The 13,856-nt window shown below is 57.2% G+C and overlaps 4 protein-coding genes across 5 annotated transcripts; 2 read left to right on the forward strand and 2 right to left on the reverse strand.

Annotated features, from left to right (window-relative positions):
• Positions 1-723: 723 nt before the first annotated feature.
• On the forward strand, positions 724-2,255 carry JDV02_008521 (uncharacterized protein). Of its 2 annotated transcripts, XM_047990130.1 has the most exons (5): positions 724-825; positions 882-1,021; positions 1,075-1,109; positions 1,159-1,208; positions 1,275-2,255. In XM_047990130.1, the coding sequence occupies exons 1-5, from the start codon at positions 807-809 to the stop codon at positions 2,141-2,143; spliced, it is 1,113 nt and encodes a 370-aa protein (XP_047846136.1). In that variant the 5' UTR covers positions 724-806; the 3' UTR covers positions 2,144-2,255. The 2 variants fall into 2 exon arrangements, with proteins under 2 accessions (XP_047846136.1, XP_047846137.1); XM_047990131.1 differs by having other exon boundaries at positions 882-1,109; positions 1,159-2,255.
• A 469-nt stretch (positions 2,256-2,724) lies between these two features.
• Positions 2,725-6,479, forward strand: JDV02_008522 (uncharacterized protein). Its single transcript, XM_047990132.1, has 2 exons — positions 2,725-5,765; positions 5,845-6,479. The coding sequence occupies exons 1-2, from the start codon at positions 2,778-2,780 to the stop codon at positions 6,214-6,216; spliced, it is 3,360 nt and encodes a 1,119-aa protein (XP_047846138.1). The 5' UTR covers positions 2,725-2,777; the 3' UTR covers positions 6,217-6,479.
• On the reverse strand, positions 6,386-9,344 carry HSE1 (ESCRT-0 subunit protein hse1). The gene is made up of 6 exons (XM_047990133.1): positions 8,953-9,344; positions 8,736-8,896; positions 7,866-8,618; positions 7,734-7,806; positions 7,457-7,678; positions 6,386-7,398 (listed from the first exon to the last, which is right to left on the reverse strand). Exons 1-6 carry the CDS (start codon positions 8,993-8,995, stop codon positions 6,680-6,682), a joined length of 1,971 nt encoding a protein of 656 aa, XP_047846139.1. The 5' UTR covers positions 8,996-9,344; the 3' UTR covers positions 6,386-6,679.
• A 298-nt stretch (positions 9,345-9,642) lies between these two features.
• On the reverse strand, positions 9,643-13,700 carry ATG13 (autophagy protein 13). Its single transcript, XM_047990134.1, has 3 exons — positions 12,756-13,700; positions 12,605-12,700; positions 9,643-12,542 (listed from the first exon to the last, which is right to left on the reverse strand). The coding sequence occupies exons 1-3, from the start codon at positions 12,978-12,980 to the stop codon at positions 10,095-10,097; spliced, it is 2,769 nt and encodes a 922-aa protein (XP_047846140.1). The 5' UTR covers positions 12,981-13,700; the 3' UTR covers positions 9,643-10,094.
• Between the last annotated feature and the right edge of the window lie 156 nt (positions 13,701-13,856).

Genomic DNA, 13,856 nt, shown 5'->3' on the forward strand with positions numbered 1-13,856 from the left:
GAGCCCAGTGCCGCTTCATCATGCAAGGTGTTTCGTCGAGAATGGGACGTCATGCTGGCATACCTTGTCTGTAGGTCTTGAAGTTGTTAGCCAACGAACCACTCGAGAGGTGCTGGACAAAAAGTGAGGTAGTCAAGGGCAATCAGAAATAGCCATTTAATATCGTCAAAGAAAAAAAACTCAGCCGGTAATTTCCAGCGTATATTGTTACGAAATTGATCATCAGGAGCCGATGGGGGGCACGAAAGGCACGCAAGCAAAATAGAACGTACCTATAGCAAGTAGGGGCAAGCGAGATCCTCAGGCACATCGCACCATGGAAGCCATTGTCCACTTGGACATAATTGATCTAGGGCAGAAAAGTCAGCACAAGCTTCCGCTGGCTTGAGTGCAAATGGCAGAGCGTGCTGGACGTTGATATTTCAGACTGACGTGTAATAAATTGAGTCGTCATTCCATAGGTCAGAGACTCTAGTTTGCGGTTATGGGTGTCATCAGGAAGGGAGGGAGAAGGATGAGGGGCGCGACGAGATAATGGAAAACTTACCTTGAGCTTTGGATGCTGGAGGATGTAAGGTAAGAGAAGTTTGCGAAAGGCTGGCGGAAACAAAATATGCTGCTGGTGTGGGGCCTGTGTGGTGGAGCGACCAAGGGTTCACGTAAGCAGATCACGGGGTCTCGTGTCGTCAGCGTGCCAGGACAGCGTGAAGGGCGCGCGGTAGCGGCGCGGCAGCCCGCCGTGGAAGACGCACGCTCACAATCTTCTTCACCGCCGTTGCTTTTAAAATTCGTCCTCTGATCTCATAATGCCTGAGATAGCAGAAGGTATGGTGATTGCAGCTGCGACTATGCTTTCAGCTACCGTGGCTGACGTTCAATAGTCGCGCGTATCGTGCATTTCCTCCGCCTGCACCTGGTCGGGAAGAAGATTGCCAGTGCATCTGCCATTGACGACGGCAATGTCTTTGGTAAAGTAGGCACAAGTGGAGCGGCCGTGGAGTCTGCACTCAAAGGCAAGAAGGTGAACGTTGAACGCTCGACACAATTGCACTCTCTAGTGCTAATTCCCAGCAGGTTGTCTCGGCGGGGAATCAAGGAAAGTACTTTTGGTGAGACCACAACCCTAAGATCTCTACAAACGCCACTAACCGCGGGTAGGATTACGTTGGAAAAACCTCCGCATCTTGTCATGCATTTTGGGATGACCGGTAAGATCGTCCCGCATCAGTTTCTTGAGTCGTGCACCGGCGACTTATAAAAGTTGCATCCGGCAGGCTGGGTCCACATCAAGGGCGAGAAGACGGCATACACAAACTACTACAAGAAAATGAAGGACAGCGACCTGGAGCAGTGGCCCCCCAAATTCTGGAAATTTCACTTGAAAACCGAGGGACAGCATGCCGTGGAAGTGGCGTTTACCGATGCCAGGAGATTCGGGCGCGTCCGGCTGGTTGATTGCCCTGGTCCCGATATACGCAAGTACTCGCCTCTTGTTGAAAATGGACCGGATCCTGTCATTGATACGGACGTTTTCACTGAGGAGTACCTTCGGGGCAAGATGAAGTCCCGCCACGTTCCCGTTAAAGCTCTCCTGCTGGACCAGACAATGATCAGTGGTGTCGGCAACTGGGTCGCCGACGAGACGCTCTATCAGGCTATGATGCACCCGGAGCAGTACTGCGATGACTTCGACGATGCGGAGATTGCCAAACTGTACGAAAGCCTTCGTTACGTGTGCCAAACAGCGGTGGATAAGCTGGGTGACTCGGATCAGTTTCCAGAACACTGGCTCTTCAACCACCGCTGGGGCAAAGGCGACAAGACCAGTTCTGCGAAGCTGCCAAATGGAGAGAAGCTGGCCTTCATCACAGTCGGTGGACGGACGAGCTGCTATGCACCCAATGTCCAGAAGAAGTCGGGTCGCGTCGTGGCAAGTGCGAAGGTTGAACCGGTCAAAGTTGAGACCAACGCGGATGACGACACTAAACAGCATCGTAAGAAGAAGGCGGCACCCGAATCTGCTCTGCCTGATGGCGATGGCCCGCCCACAAAGAAGCAGAAGAAGAAGCAGGCCAAGGTGGAAGAAGAGCCAAAGGCAGACTTGGGGACGGGACGGAGACGGTCTGCTAGGTTGAGGAACTGAGGATAAGCAGCAAGTGTTTGGCAGGACTGGGGGCAGCAACCCGAGCACATTTCATAGCTGAATGAGCCATTTGTGCTTGCTGTTGATCAGCACGAATCAATTCAGTCCCAGGGTGCCTAGACGCAGCTCTGTTCCCCTGCGCGATCATGTCAAAGTTCGTCCTTCGTAGGCCAAACTAAAGGATTGTCGTGCGCGGAGGCGGCCAAGCGAGCGGGTCGCACTTGAGGAGTTCTGGTGCGTCGTTTCCGCTGTTTCGCGGCACCCTGGTAATTGGAGTAGCAAGGTGTGTTGAACAAGACGGATAGTCGGGCGATACAACGGCACAACGGTTCGATTTCTAGCAATCTTGGAACATGACGACTTAAACGTGTGATGCACCTGGGCACTGGTACGTGCACAAATATGTGCTGGTATTTGACGCGCCACAAGATGCAACCTCTTCCACGTGTGGCGAGGCGGGCACCGCACTGTGGAGCCGTGCCCTCGCCTGTACCCACTATGACCGGGCCGAGTTAGACCCTGCAGCGCCAACGCCAGTTGCTGGGGCAATTATTATGTCATCTCCAACATCAACGTGAATACAACGGTCGACGGCGTGCTTGTCCCACTGCCAACTGCACGTCTTCCATGACCCATGAACAACAACAATCGCTCCAGCGTCAACGGAAAACCAGGCGCTGCATTTGCATTTAAGCCTCGGACCAACCTCTCCTCCAGGGAGCCACCAAGCTTTTTTAAAACACCTCGCAACTTCAAGCCAGCATTCGACGGCGACGCTCTCCGACATATCGGCCCTATGGTAAACGAGCGCGCGCCGCCGAAGGCGCCCCTGCAGCCTCTCAATAACTCTGAGAATGCCTCAGGGAGTCAACCGAAAAGGGCGGCATCCCCTGACGACGACGATGTCGCGGCCTTGATCAGCCACAAGGGCTGGGACTCCATCAAGAGTAAATATCGAGACCTGTCAGCCGGATCCACGAACCACCCGACTTTCGGACACCCAACGAAGATGGTGTCGTCTCGTAAGCAGAGGGCGAACATTTTCATTCAGCAGAAGAGTCGACCCGAGCATCACCTCGGCGGTACCAAGATTAATGGGCCACAACAGCCGAGCTACCAAGATCGCAAACCCCCACCCATGCCCGTCTTCAATTCGAATGCCCCACCCCGCAAAGCGGCCAGCAACTACGACGATGAGGTATTCTACACAGATCCGAACAAGGCAAGCTCCGACCTCAAGGCCCTTCTCGAGGGCGGGATGGACGACGACGATGACGCCGAGGAGACGCCAAGTCCGTCCGAGGGGAACAAGGACGCGCCACTTGAGCCAGCCGCCGCCGTATCAAGTTCGGCTATATCCTCAGATGCAACCAAAACAGACCAGCCGAAAAAGTTCCGCATTGGCGATGACGGCGTGGTGAACGGTCTCAAGGTGAAGTTACTGCCGCATCAGGTGGAGGGCGTTAACTGGATGCGTGGTCGCGAGCTCGGCCCGGTTAAGCGAGGCAAAGTGCCCAAAGGCGGGCTCCTCGCCGACGACATGGGACTGGGCAAGACGCTGCAGACAGTATCGGTCATTTTGACCCAACAGAAGCCCAAGAAGGACGAGCCTGGCTGGAAGAAACACTTCGAAGGCATCCAGAAAACGACACTTGTTGTCGCTCCACTTGCGCTTATTCGGCAGTGGGAGCAGGAGATCAATGACAGAGTTGCGAAGACACACCGGCTTAAGGTTCTGGTACACCACGGGCCGCAGCGGACCAAGAATTTCAAGGACCTGGCGATGTACGACGTGGTCATTACGACGTATCAGATTCTGGTTTCTGAGCACGGCCATTCATCAGATGCAGAAGATGGTCTCAAAGCTGGTTGCTTTGGTCTTCATTGGTGGCGAGTTGTCTTGGATGAAGCCCACACCATCAAAAACCGCAATGCAAAGTCCACCAAGGCGTGTTACGCCCTACGTTCAGAGTACAGATGGTGTTTGTCTGGCACGCCCATGCAGAACAACCTCGACGAGCTGCAATCACTTGTCAGGTTTTTGCGCATCGCTCCATATGACAACATAAAGCAATGGAAAGAACACATCGACGCTCCTCTGAGGAATGGCAAAGGCCACATTGCGATCCGCCGCCTTCACACCATTCTGAGGTGCTTTATGAAGAGAAGGACAAAGGAAATTCTCAAAGAGGATGGCGCTCTGAACCCAGGTGGCAAGCCCTCTGGTGACGGAGAATCGACAACTGGATTCAGACATACGAATAGAAATGTTGTCACCGTCGCGGCAGAATTGGCGCCTCAGGAGCGACGATTTTACGACCGTTTGGCAGCCAGAGCCGACCAGAAGATGGAGGCGATGATGAAGGAAAAAATCAGTTACGCCAACGCCTTTACCCTCCTCCTACGCCTGCGCCAAGCTTGCAACCACCCGAAGCTGGTGGAAGGCAAACTAGAAAAGGACAAGGACGCCATGTCTGTCGGATCGAGCCAGAGATCTCAAGACACAGATGTAGATGCCATGGCGGATTTGTTTGCAGGAATGGGGATCGAAACCAAGAGCTGCAGTGTCTGTGGTCGGGAATTAGGCTCTGTTGACGTGGAGCTCGGACGAGACAACTGCGCAGAATGTCACGATGACCTAGAGTACTTCAAGTCCCATGCAAAAGCCGGAAAGAAGATGAAGAAATCCCGAAAGAGCAAGAAGAAGACGAAGGTCTCGAAGCACAGGAGCGCGATGCGGTCAGAGGCAAAGCAGGAACAACGACCAGATGGAGAAGGTGGGAACCCACCTCCACAGGCACGACGTCGACCTCGAAACCGAAACGCCATTATCGACAGCGATGATGAGGATGAGGGTGAGGGCAGCTGGCTCGTAGGAGAGGCAGAGCGCGGCCCGCTCGACCTGGGCAAGGCGGGAGGAGAAGAGGATGAGAACGCCGAAGGCGGTGGTGATTGGCTGGGCTCCGAAGACTCCGCGGACGAGACACTTGACGACAAGGATCAGAGCAATCTCAGCAGCTTTGTCGTGGACGACGAGGCAGCCAAGAAGGAGGACGGGTATCGGTCTATCGACGAGGCATCGGATGACGACTCATTGCTGTCTGTATCGGCTTTGACAAAGCAGATGGCATCCCAGACACTCGAGGACAAGCCCAAGAAGCCTGCAGCCTTGCCGCGCACTACTCTATCTGCTGGCGCCTCTGCCTCTGAGGATGAGACTGACGAATCGGATTCCCACGCTGCTAGCTCTGAGGATGATGATTCCTCTTCTGACGATGGCTTTCATCAATCGTGGCCCCTCAAGACCGACAAGGTCGTCGCGTCTGCTAAGATCCGGGAACTCATCAAGATCCTGCAGGCCGAGGTGCAGGAGCACAAGTTCATTGTCTTCTCGCAGTTCACCTCAATGCTCGACTTGGTGGAGCCGTTCCTTCATGATGAAGGATTCGAGTTTACGAGATACGACGGCAGCATGAAGAATGACGCACGCGAAGAGAGCCTCCGCCGACTCCGGGAGGACAAGAGTGTTCGGATCCTGCTGTGCAGTTTGAAATGCGGCAGTTTGGGCCTGAACTTGACAGCGGCGACGAGGGTCGTCATTATCGAGCCGTTTTGGAATCCGGTATGTTATGTCACAAGTTCCTTTGGCACGGCGAACTTGAGAGGCTTGGAGGAAAAAACAGTGCTAACAGACGCCGTAGTTTGTCGAGGAGCAGGCTATCGACCGCGTCCATCGCCTCACGCAGACCGTCGACGTCACCGTCTACAGGCTCACCGTCGCGGCCACGGTCGAGGAGCGCATCATCGATCTGCAGAACAAGAAGCGCCTGCTGGCCGAGCAGACCATCGAGGGCGGCGCCAAGAACGGCGGCAAGGGCCTCAAGCTCGCCCTCGAGGACATTGTCGACCTCTTCAAGCCCGGCGGCTACCAGCACGACGACCCAGGCGCCCAGGGCGATGACGACTACGGCGCCGAGGCCGAGGAGCGCCGCCGGGCGCTCCAGGGCATGAACCTGCTGCGCCGGAAGCCCGTTAGGCAGGAGAGCGCGATATACGGGCGGAGGTGGGACTAGCAGAAGGGGGCCTGCGTGAGCACGATCGTTATTTTCATTAGGGGGACTAATAAGAAGCGCTGGCGTTTGTGGGCGTGTGGGTTTAGAACCAGACGGAACTGGCCGGTTGGGGTTTTGCTCTCGTAGAGAGAAGGTGTGCACATAAACAGCGGCTATTAAACGGCAAGCAGGAGAGTTTTGCAACGAATGGATGTAGATGGCTTGTGGCATTAGAACAACATACGGCAACGATAGAAGCTGGTCTCCGCTGGCATGTCTGGCACCAAGATTGTTCTTGTGTACACGTTAAGCATTCAACGGCATCCGACACCGAGAACCCCCAAGCTGGCTTCGCGAAGTGAACCCGACAACATTACGCTATCTGCAGTAGACAAATGCGCCATCCCTGTACCCAGGCCGCTTGGCAGTCTTTCTAACCTGCACATACTTGCCCACGGGTCCTCAACCCCCCAACGACATGGGCCTAGCGGTAGTAGTCACTTGGGTTCGGGGCGCTGGGACCGTCACCCGGCGGAACGTAGGGCTTGTACTGCGGCTGATCGCCGCCGCTGCCGACACCCTGGCTGGGCAGCCCGTGGCGCGCATCGTAGGCGGAGCCGTGGGGCTGGAGTGGCGGGGGAGACATGGACGAGCTGATGGGAGCCTGAGGAGCCTGTCCTGCGGGAACTGGCGGGGGTGCCTGATCGGGGGGGCTGTAGCTCTGGTACTGTTGCTGCGGGGGCTGGTGCGAGTAGGGGTTGCTCGGTGCGGGAACGTTGTGCGCGTGGAGGTCTTCCTGCGAGTATCCCGGACCGGGATGCTGAGGAGCGAAACCAGGATTGTGAGGCGGGATGGGCGAGTCGTAGACTGACGTCGCCAGCTCCTGAGCGCCGTAGGTGCTCTGAGGGCGTTGCTGACTGGGGGCCGCATGGGTGTACGGGGTCGACTGGCTCTGAGCAGCGGGCTGGGAATAGGGGGTATAAGTTTGAGGCGGCGGGGAGGTGGGTTGTTTGCCATGGGAGTTCAGCCGTGGGGAATGGTCCCTTGGGGGATATTGCTGGGATGCTCCTCCTTGGGGTTGCGACGGGACCTCAGAGCCAGCGACGTAGAAGGGGACTGGTGTGCTGCCCTGCGGTTGACCTGGAGGCTGAAAGTTGGGTGGTGGAGAAGTAGTCTGGTGGAACGGCGGCTGCTGCTGGTGATCTGAGTGACATTGTAAGCAACTACTATGTTGACGAGAGCTCGCGTGAAAGATGCTTACCACCAACTGGGCCTTGGCCGTAGAAGCCCTGGGGGTCCTGAGGTGGCTGTCCTTGGGCAGGATAACCGGCGCCGCCTGAGCCGTAGCCCTGGCCAGGAGGCGCGGGGCGCATGGCGTACTGGTGATAGTTGTGCTGGGGAGGATGAGCCATGGACGACTCAAGAAGAGCTTCGTAGTCTCTCCGAGCTTTGATGAACTTTTCATTTAATTGAGTGAAGTCGTCTATACTGTGTTAGTACTTATGCCATTGGCCGGTGGCGCCGAGGGGGCCCCATACCCTTCTTTTGCGAGTACTTTTCAATGAGCTTGATGAGCTTAGGTCGAATCGCCAAAGTCTGGTGATATAGCTTCTGTTGATTGTTAGCCACACTCTGAAACGCCGGACACAGCCACGCGCCGGGGAACATACCGAGATCTCCTCATTGTCCTCCTCTCGAGGCCCCGTGTTGGAAGCGCTCAGTAGCGTTAAGAGCTTTTCCACATTCTTGATCTCCGCAAACACCTCAGCCTCCATCTGTGCCTCGCGCTGCAACTCATCCGGCGTTGGGTCCGTCAGCTTCTCGACATAGTTGAGGGGAAATATGCCCGTTTTCCCCTTAAGAGATCCTCGCCACCAGTCCTTGTACACGCTCTCAAGGACGGCAATGACGTCGCCCTTCTTAAACTCCAACTCGCCGGCCTCGGAGGGGACAAAGTCGTATAGCGCACGCACTCGGCTGACAGTCGCCGCTGTGGTGCCGGACGATACTGGGGGCGCGGGGCTCGCGTCTTGCTGGCCGCTCGGTCCAGGCTGGGAGCTGGAGCCGGCCGGTGCTGCCTTCTTGCGCTCCTCCTCCTGCAGGCTCAACTTCAAGGCCATCTGCAGCTCGTCCTCCTCCTTCTGACGGTCCGACTGGGTCAAGCCTTGCTTCTGAGGGGCGCTCGGAGGCTGCAGTGTCGGGTTGCTTTGCTTTAGCCTGTAGTACGCGTCGTACATGATGCCCAGCTCGGAGTCCTTGCTGAACATGTCGCTCCAGTCCTTCATCTTCTCAAGGATCTTGGCCTTGACCTGGGCGTGGGTATTGCGGTCGTTGGCGAGCTTCAGCAGGGCATCGGTGAAAGCACGGCTCGATACTTCGCGGTGCATAGGCTTGCCGCAGTTTTGGCACAAGGCATGGGCGAGCTGTTGTAGGCGATGTCAGCATGCAGCCGGTTACGTATGGCTCTCCCTTTGCGTGCCAACCGAGGTGCTTCCGAGGACGCAAAGTCGGCGCAGAAAGTATGAGGCAGGGAGACAAACCTCAAGCGTGTAGAGCTGCACGTTGGCGTTGCGGTGCGCAAGCCGTTTTATCATGCTCTGGACGGCCTCCTTGGGGCCATTTTGATCGCCGGATACCTTGTCGCACACCTCGATGATGGCGCCCCAGTCCTCGGACGTGAGGTTCTCGTCGGTCGCCTTGCCTGCGCCGCGGTCAGAATGGCGTCAAAGATGGATCGCAAGTTTGGGGTCTGCCTACCGACGGCCTCGTCAAAAGGCCCTGTTGCTGCTGTGCGAAACATGGCCGGTAGGGTAGCTAGGCGTGGCGCGAGGTTCGGTGAGCTTGCGATAGCCACGGGCCAGGTCCCAAAGTCGAGGTCGTTTCGGTCAGTTCACTTCCTCGCAGGCAGGCACTCAGTCTCAAGGCCAGGGAATGCGAGCAGTCGTTTGGAGACGAGGAAACCTGATACCTGGCGACAGATGACCGCACCGTGTTTGGAAGTGGAGGAGTTGACGTGGTGGAGGAAGCTCCGTTGGTGGCGACGCAAGGTCGGCCGGGGCAGTTCATGTGTGTACCAGGTACTGGGGCCATGCGAGGAGCAGCGCAGCCGGGCCGCCGCGACTTGCCATCCGTCATACGTCGGGTACACCTAGTACTAACCTGTTAGGTACCAAGGTAACCTGGAAGGCACCTAGCCAGGCAGCCCGCACCGCTGAACTTCGTCATCAGCCCTCCACTCCTGAGGGCGGGGCGGGCGACCCAGCCTCGTGCGACGCTGTACTGATTACGCACGCACACGGAGCCCGCCTCCGAGCTTCACCCGGCGCCACTCACCACTGAGTAGCCTGCTCGCGTCAGCGTGACACCTACCACGAGTACGCACGACCGCCGCATCCTTGCCTGCCGCGCAATACCATACACAGGGTTGTCGTCACGCATGGTTATGATGTCTCACTTCGTATATTGTAAAATACGACAACCGGTCGTCGGTCGCATAAGCCCCCTTTCTCACTATGTTCCGCAGCGCCTGCTTGCCTGCTTCAGTCTCGACACAAATCCAACGTCCCCGTTATCGTTCTCGATGTACGTGCCCTTGCCCGAGATTCCGTGGCTCTCTAGGCCTAGGCCTCCTAGTCTGACCAAACCCCTATCCATGTGCGGAGCGTCTGGCTTTTGTCCGTCATGTGAATGAATCATTCTGCTTCCACCAAAAGCATCCCTGAACGCCAAACAAAAATGTGCCCACAATCTCAGTCGTTGAATGTACAGCAAATGCATGAAGCTGCCGTCGATCGCGGGCCCTTGATGCACCCATCATTTCATATCGGAACATGGAGACCGACAGCACGCGTCCAGCCAAGGAAGCCATGGGCTTCAGCAGCAAGACAAGCGACTGTCGATCATGGCCACCCTCGCCTCGTCGTACCATGTTGTTCAGACGCCGAAGCGCTTCCACCTCGCGCTTCTTCCAAGCTGCGTCTTCCATGAGCGTCCATCTCGGACAAGTCAAATACAAGTGGCTCAGACTCTTCATCACCCCTTCCCAACCTGTTAAGGGAACCGGTGAAGCTGCCACGGGCCGATTGTGGTGGGGTCTGTCTCGCAGCCGCTGCTTGCAGGCCGGCGTACCGTCGCCGCGGGAAAGGCGAGCTCGATTGCACCGACGATGGTATGAGGCTATCCGGCGGGTTGTCCTCGACGGACCCGCCTTGCATGCCCTCGGTCGAATCAGTTGCCTGTATCTCCGCCGCCGGCTGCAGGCCGGCCACAGCGTTTTCTCGTACCGCTGAGCTGCCTTCCAGCTGCATTTGCCTGCCGAGAAGCGTGCTCATCGTTGGAGGCTCTCGATCATCGGCGCCGAGGCTGATGCTACGATGCGCCGCAAATGCAAGGTCATTGTCCTCGTCATCGACAAGGGCCCGAGTCTGCTGAGCAACCGAGCTCGATCGTCGCTGGTACGAATCGAGCCGTGGCGACAATGGGATATCGATAGCCGTCGTACCTTCTTGAGTGATGGTACTTTCTCTGCTTGGCTCCGGAACTGTTGCTATCTGCCGACGCCCGCCCCTCGAAACCACGCGACCAGACGTGCTGTAGTCGATGATGGAGTTCTCACTCAGCCTAGAAGGGATGGCTGGCGTGTGTGGTGTGTGAGGCGATACTGGCTTACCCGGCGACGTTGACGTTGACACGGACGCTGGAGCGACCATGCCTGGGACGCTCGTCAGCTGCCGACTAGACGAGCTGGACGAGCGATGCATCTGCATCGACGATGTCATTGAGTCGCCCAGAGCATTGTTAGACTCCCTCATCATGTGAAACTTGGACAGCTGAGCTACTGTCCTATTGGTGGCGGAATCGCCACGCTTCGCAGGCTCAAAACTCTTGAGCGTCTTCTTGCTGTCCAATGCCTTCAGGAAATCTGAGATGTCGTCTTCTTCGGCGTGAAGTGAGCCGGAGCTTGCCGGCCCTGCCTCCGCCAGGAGACCAGATCCGGGCTGTGCCACAGACGATGCGAGACTCTGACGACCACTGCTCGTCTGCTCTTCATCGCGGCCCTTGGGCGCGCTACCGATGGACAGGCGTCCACGGCGGTGAGTAAAGCTGCTGCTGTATCGACTGGTCGATGCAGGTCGGGGAGACCCAACCAGTGGGGCGTCGGCTGTTCCTGTAGCAGGCGGACCGCCACGTAGAGATGCAGGCATGCCCGCCGTCAACGATGAGCGATTCCTGGGCTGTGACCCGACAGGCAAGCCAACCGGTCGACTCATAGGTGACTCCGAGTCCAACGTCCGCGGCACCGGCGATCCGGACAGAGATCCAGCTTTGAATGGCTGAAAAGAGACTGATGTTCTTCTTGCTGGCCCCTCACCAGGCCGATGGGCCCTAGATGAGGAGGGACGTATGGGCAAGGAGTTGGGCGGGTCGATGCCGGCGTGAGTTGGTAATGAGGCAGGAGGAGAGCTCGTGTCTGAGCCAGGGGGCTTCACTGCCCTCAGCGCTGAAAGTGGACTTGTACCAAGCGGTCCATCTCCATGAAAAGTCGAAAGACTGCCGTACGTTTGATGTATCTCACTCAAACCGGGTCCTCGACGATTGTCCCGTAGGGATCCCACCTCGGCCCTCACCTCTCGTGACCGGTCTCCTTGCTGAGGCAGTGATGGCTTGAAGAAGTTTTCGTCAACCCCCATGAATCGAGAGCTGAGAAGGGACTCCGCGTCGTCGAGGCGGAAACTGCAGTCGTTTCGATAAGTGACAGAGGCACTCAGGCGGCCAACAGGAACGTCCAGGTCGCCAAACGTGTATTCGGTGACTGAATCGCGCCTTCCATCGATGGAATGCCTCAGACGGTCGGGACTGGATCGGGCCGGCTCGGACATGCGAATGCGACATCGAGGAGTCAGCGCCGGATGAGAGTTCTTGGCTGCACTTTGGCTGGCGAACTTCCACGCTGGTAATAGGCGGGTTGTGAGGAACAGTGTCCTGAAGAAGACAATGGCCTTCTTGTATATGGTTGGTAGGATCCATCCAAAGTCCTCTGATGGGCTGTTGCCAGTGGCTTTGAGCTCGATGCGCCAGCGTTCCAAGATGACCTCGGTATTCTTGGTTGCTGGAACGGGGGAGTTGCTGCTGCTGCTCGAAAGCCCCGATCCGTTTAATCGTTCCATGACGTCCCATCGCTTGCCATCGTCGTCAATTAAGACAAGGCTCTGGCTTTCTCTCAAGGAGGATGTGTCAAGGTAGACGTCTATTATCATCGGCGCAGGTTGATTGTCGAGACTACCGCAGCTCTTCCATACCTTGAGCTCGTCCCGGAAATCCTCTATTTCATCGGTTTCGATTTGGAACTGGAAAGGTTATTAGACCTGACCGGCGCTGCCTTTCGTATCGAAAGGTCGGGGGTTCATACCCATTTGTTTGGCTTTCGCATGCCATTAGCGCTGCGGATGATTTTCACCTTTATCCTGGAATCGAGAACAAGGACGGCAGCTTTGGCGTAGAAGTTCTGGACTAACGTGAGCAACTCGACCTCGAGGTCTTCCAAGGCTGAAACCACAAACCTGCACGATCTGGTCGAGCTTCTTTATTGACTCAGCAGGAAGGCCAGGGGATGCGGGCGTTTCGACGGTAGGGGAGCTCAAGCTGTCCCTGCCAGAAACGTTGGAACCCGCCCGCGGCCGTGAGCCCAGAGCGGTTTCTCTGCCAGTGTTGGGTCGGCTCTGGTTCGCCCGAGGGGACGATGCCGGCGAGGAGAGCCTCGGCGGCACACGGGTTTGTTGATGCATGGCGGCCGAGTAGAGAGGGTGCAGAAAGCGATGGGGATGGCGGAGGGCTCAGGAACGGCTGATGATATCGATGAAGTACCCGGCCTTCCTTTCCATTGTCAAGCCGAACGAGCAGGAGACGGAAAGGAGACGGGACGGGGCGGTAAGGCGTTGGGGGATGGAAATGAGAGTGTCATGGGCGATGAAGAAGCAGTCGATGCGGAGAAGAACGATGGCTGAAGGATGGCGCGCCGATGATTCAAAGTGTAGAAACGGGTTCGCTGGGGTCGAGCCCAAGCTGCATCACCCCGAGGACAAGACAATACAGTCAACAAGCGGTCCGGGGTGTGCAGCCCTGGACTGGCTGGGCGATGGTGAATGGATGGCCGGGGTGGATCGCGGAAGCGGCAGCACAGACTGGGGGTGCATCGACTGTGTCAGTCTGGTTGCCTGCGCGGGATCCGCACTTGAGGCTGATGAGATGGCGGGCTGGCGGAGGCAGACGAGGAGCCACCGATCCGATGGATGGATGGGTGGATGGGGAGGAACCTGTGCAAGGCCGCCGGCCGCAGACCACAATGCAGGACGAGGGCAGAGGGAGGAAAAGAAGAAGAAGAAAGGGGGAAAGGCAAGACGACTCGCCGGAACCGAAGATGCTTGCAGGACGCAGGATGCGCGAGCAAAGGCAAGCCCGCGCGCTGTCTGTCTCTGCCCGTGCGAGGTGAGGTGTGTGGAGAGATGATAGCAGATGCGCTGCAGTTGTTGGCGGCACTGGCAAAGAGAGAGGTACTCCCCAAGGATAGGCCGCTGGGACTGGTGGTGGGTGACCAGCCGGGCGCCGATGACTGCATCTCCACAGGACCCGACCCCGACATCCGCTGCGACCTTGCAGGCGCC

The sequence above is a fragment of the Purpureocillium takamizusanense genome, chromosome 8 (assembly GCF_022605165.1).
Source record: "Purpureocillium takamizusanense chromosome 8, complete sequence".
Classification (NCBI taxonomy): domain Eukaryota; kingdom Fungi; phylum Ascomycota; class Sordariomycetes; order Hypocreales; family Ophiocordycipitaceae; genus Purpureocillium; species Purpureocillium takamizusanense.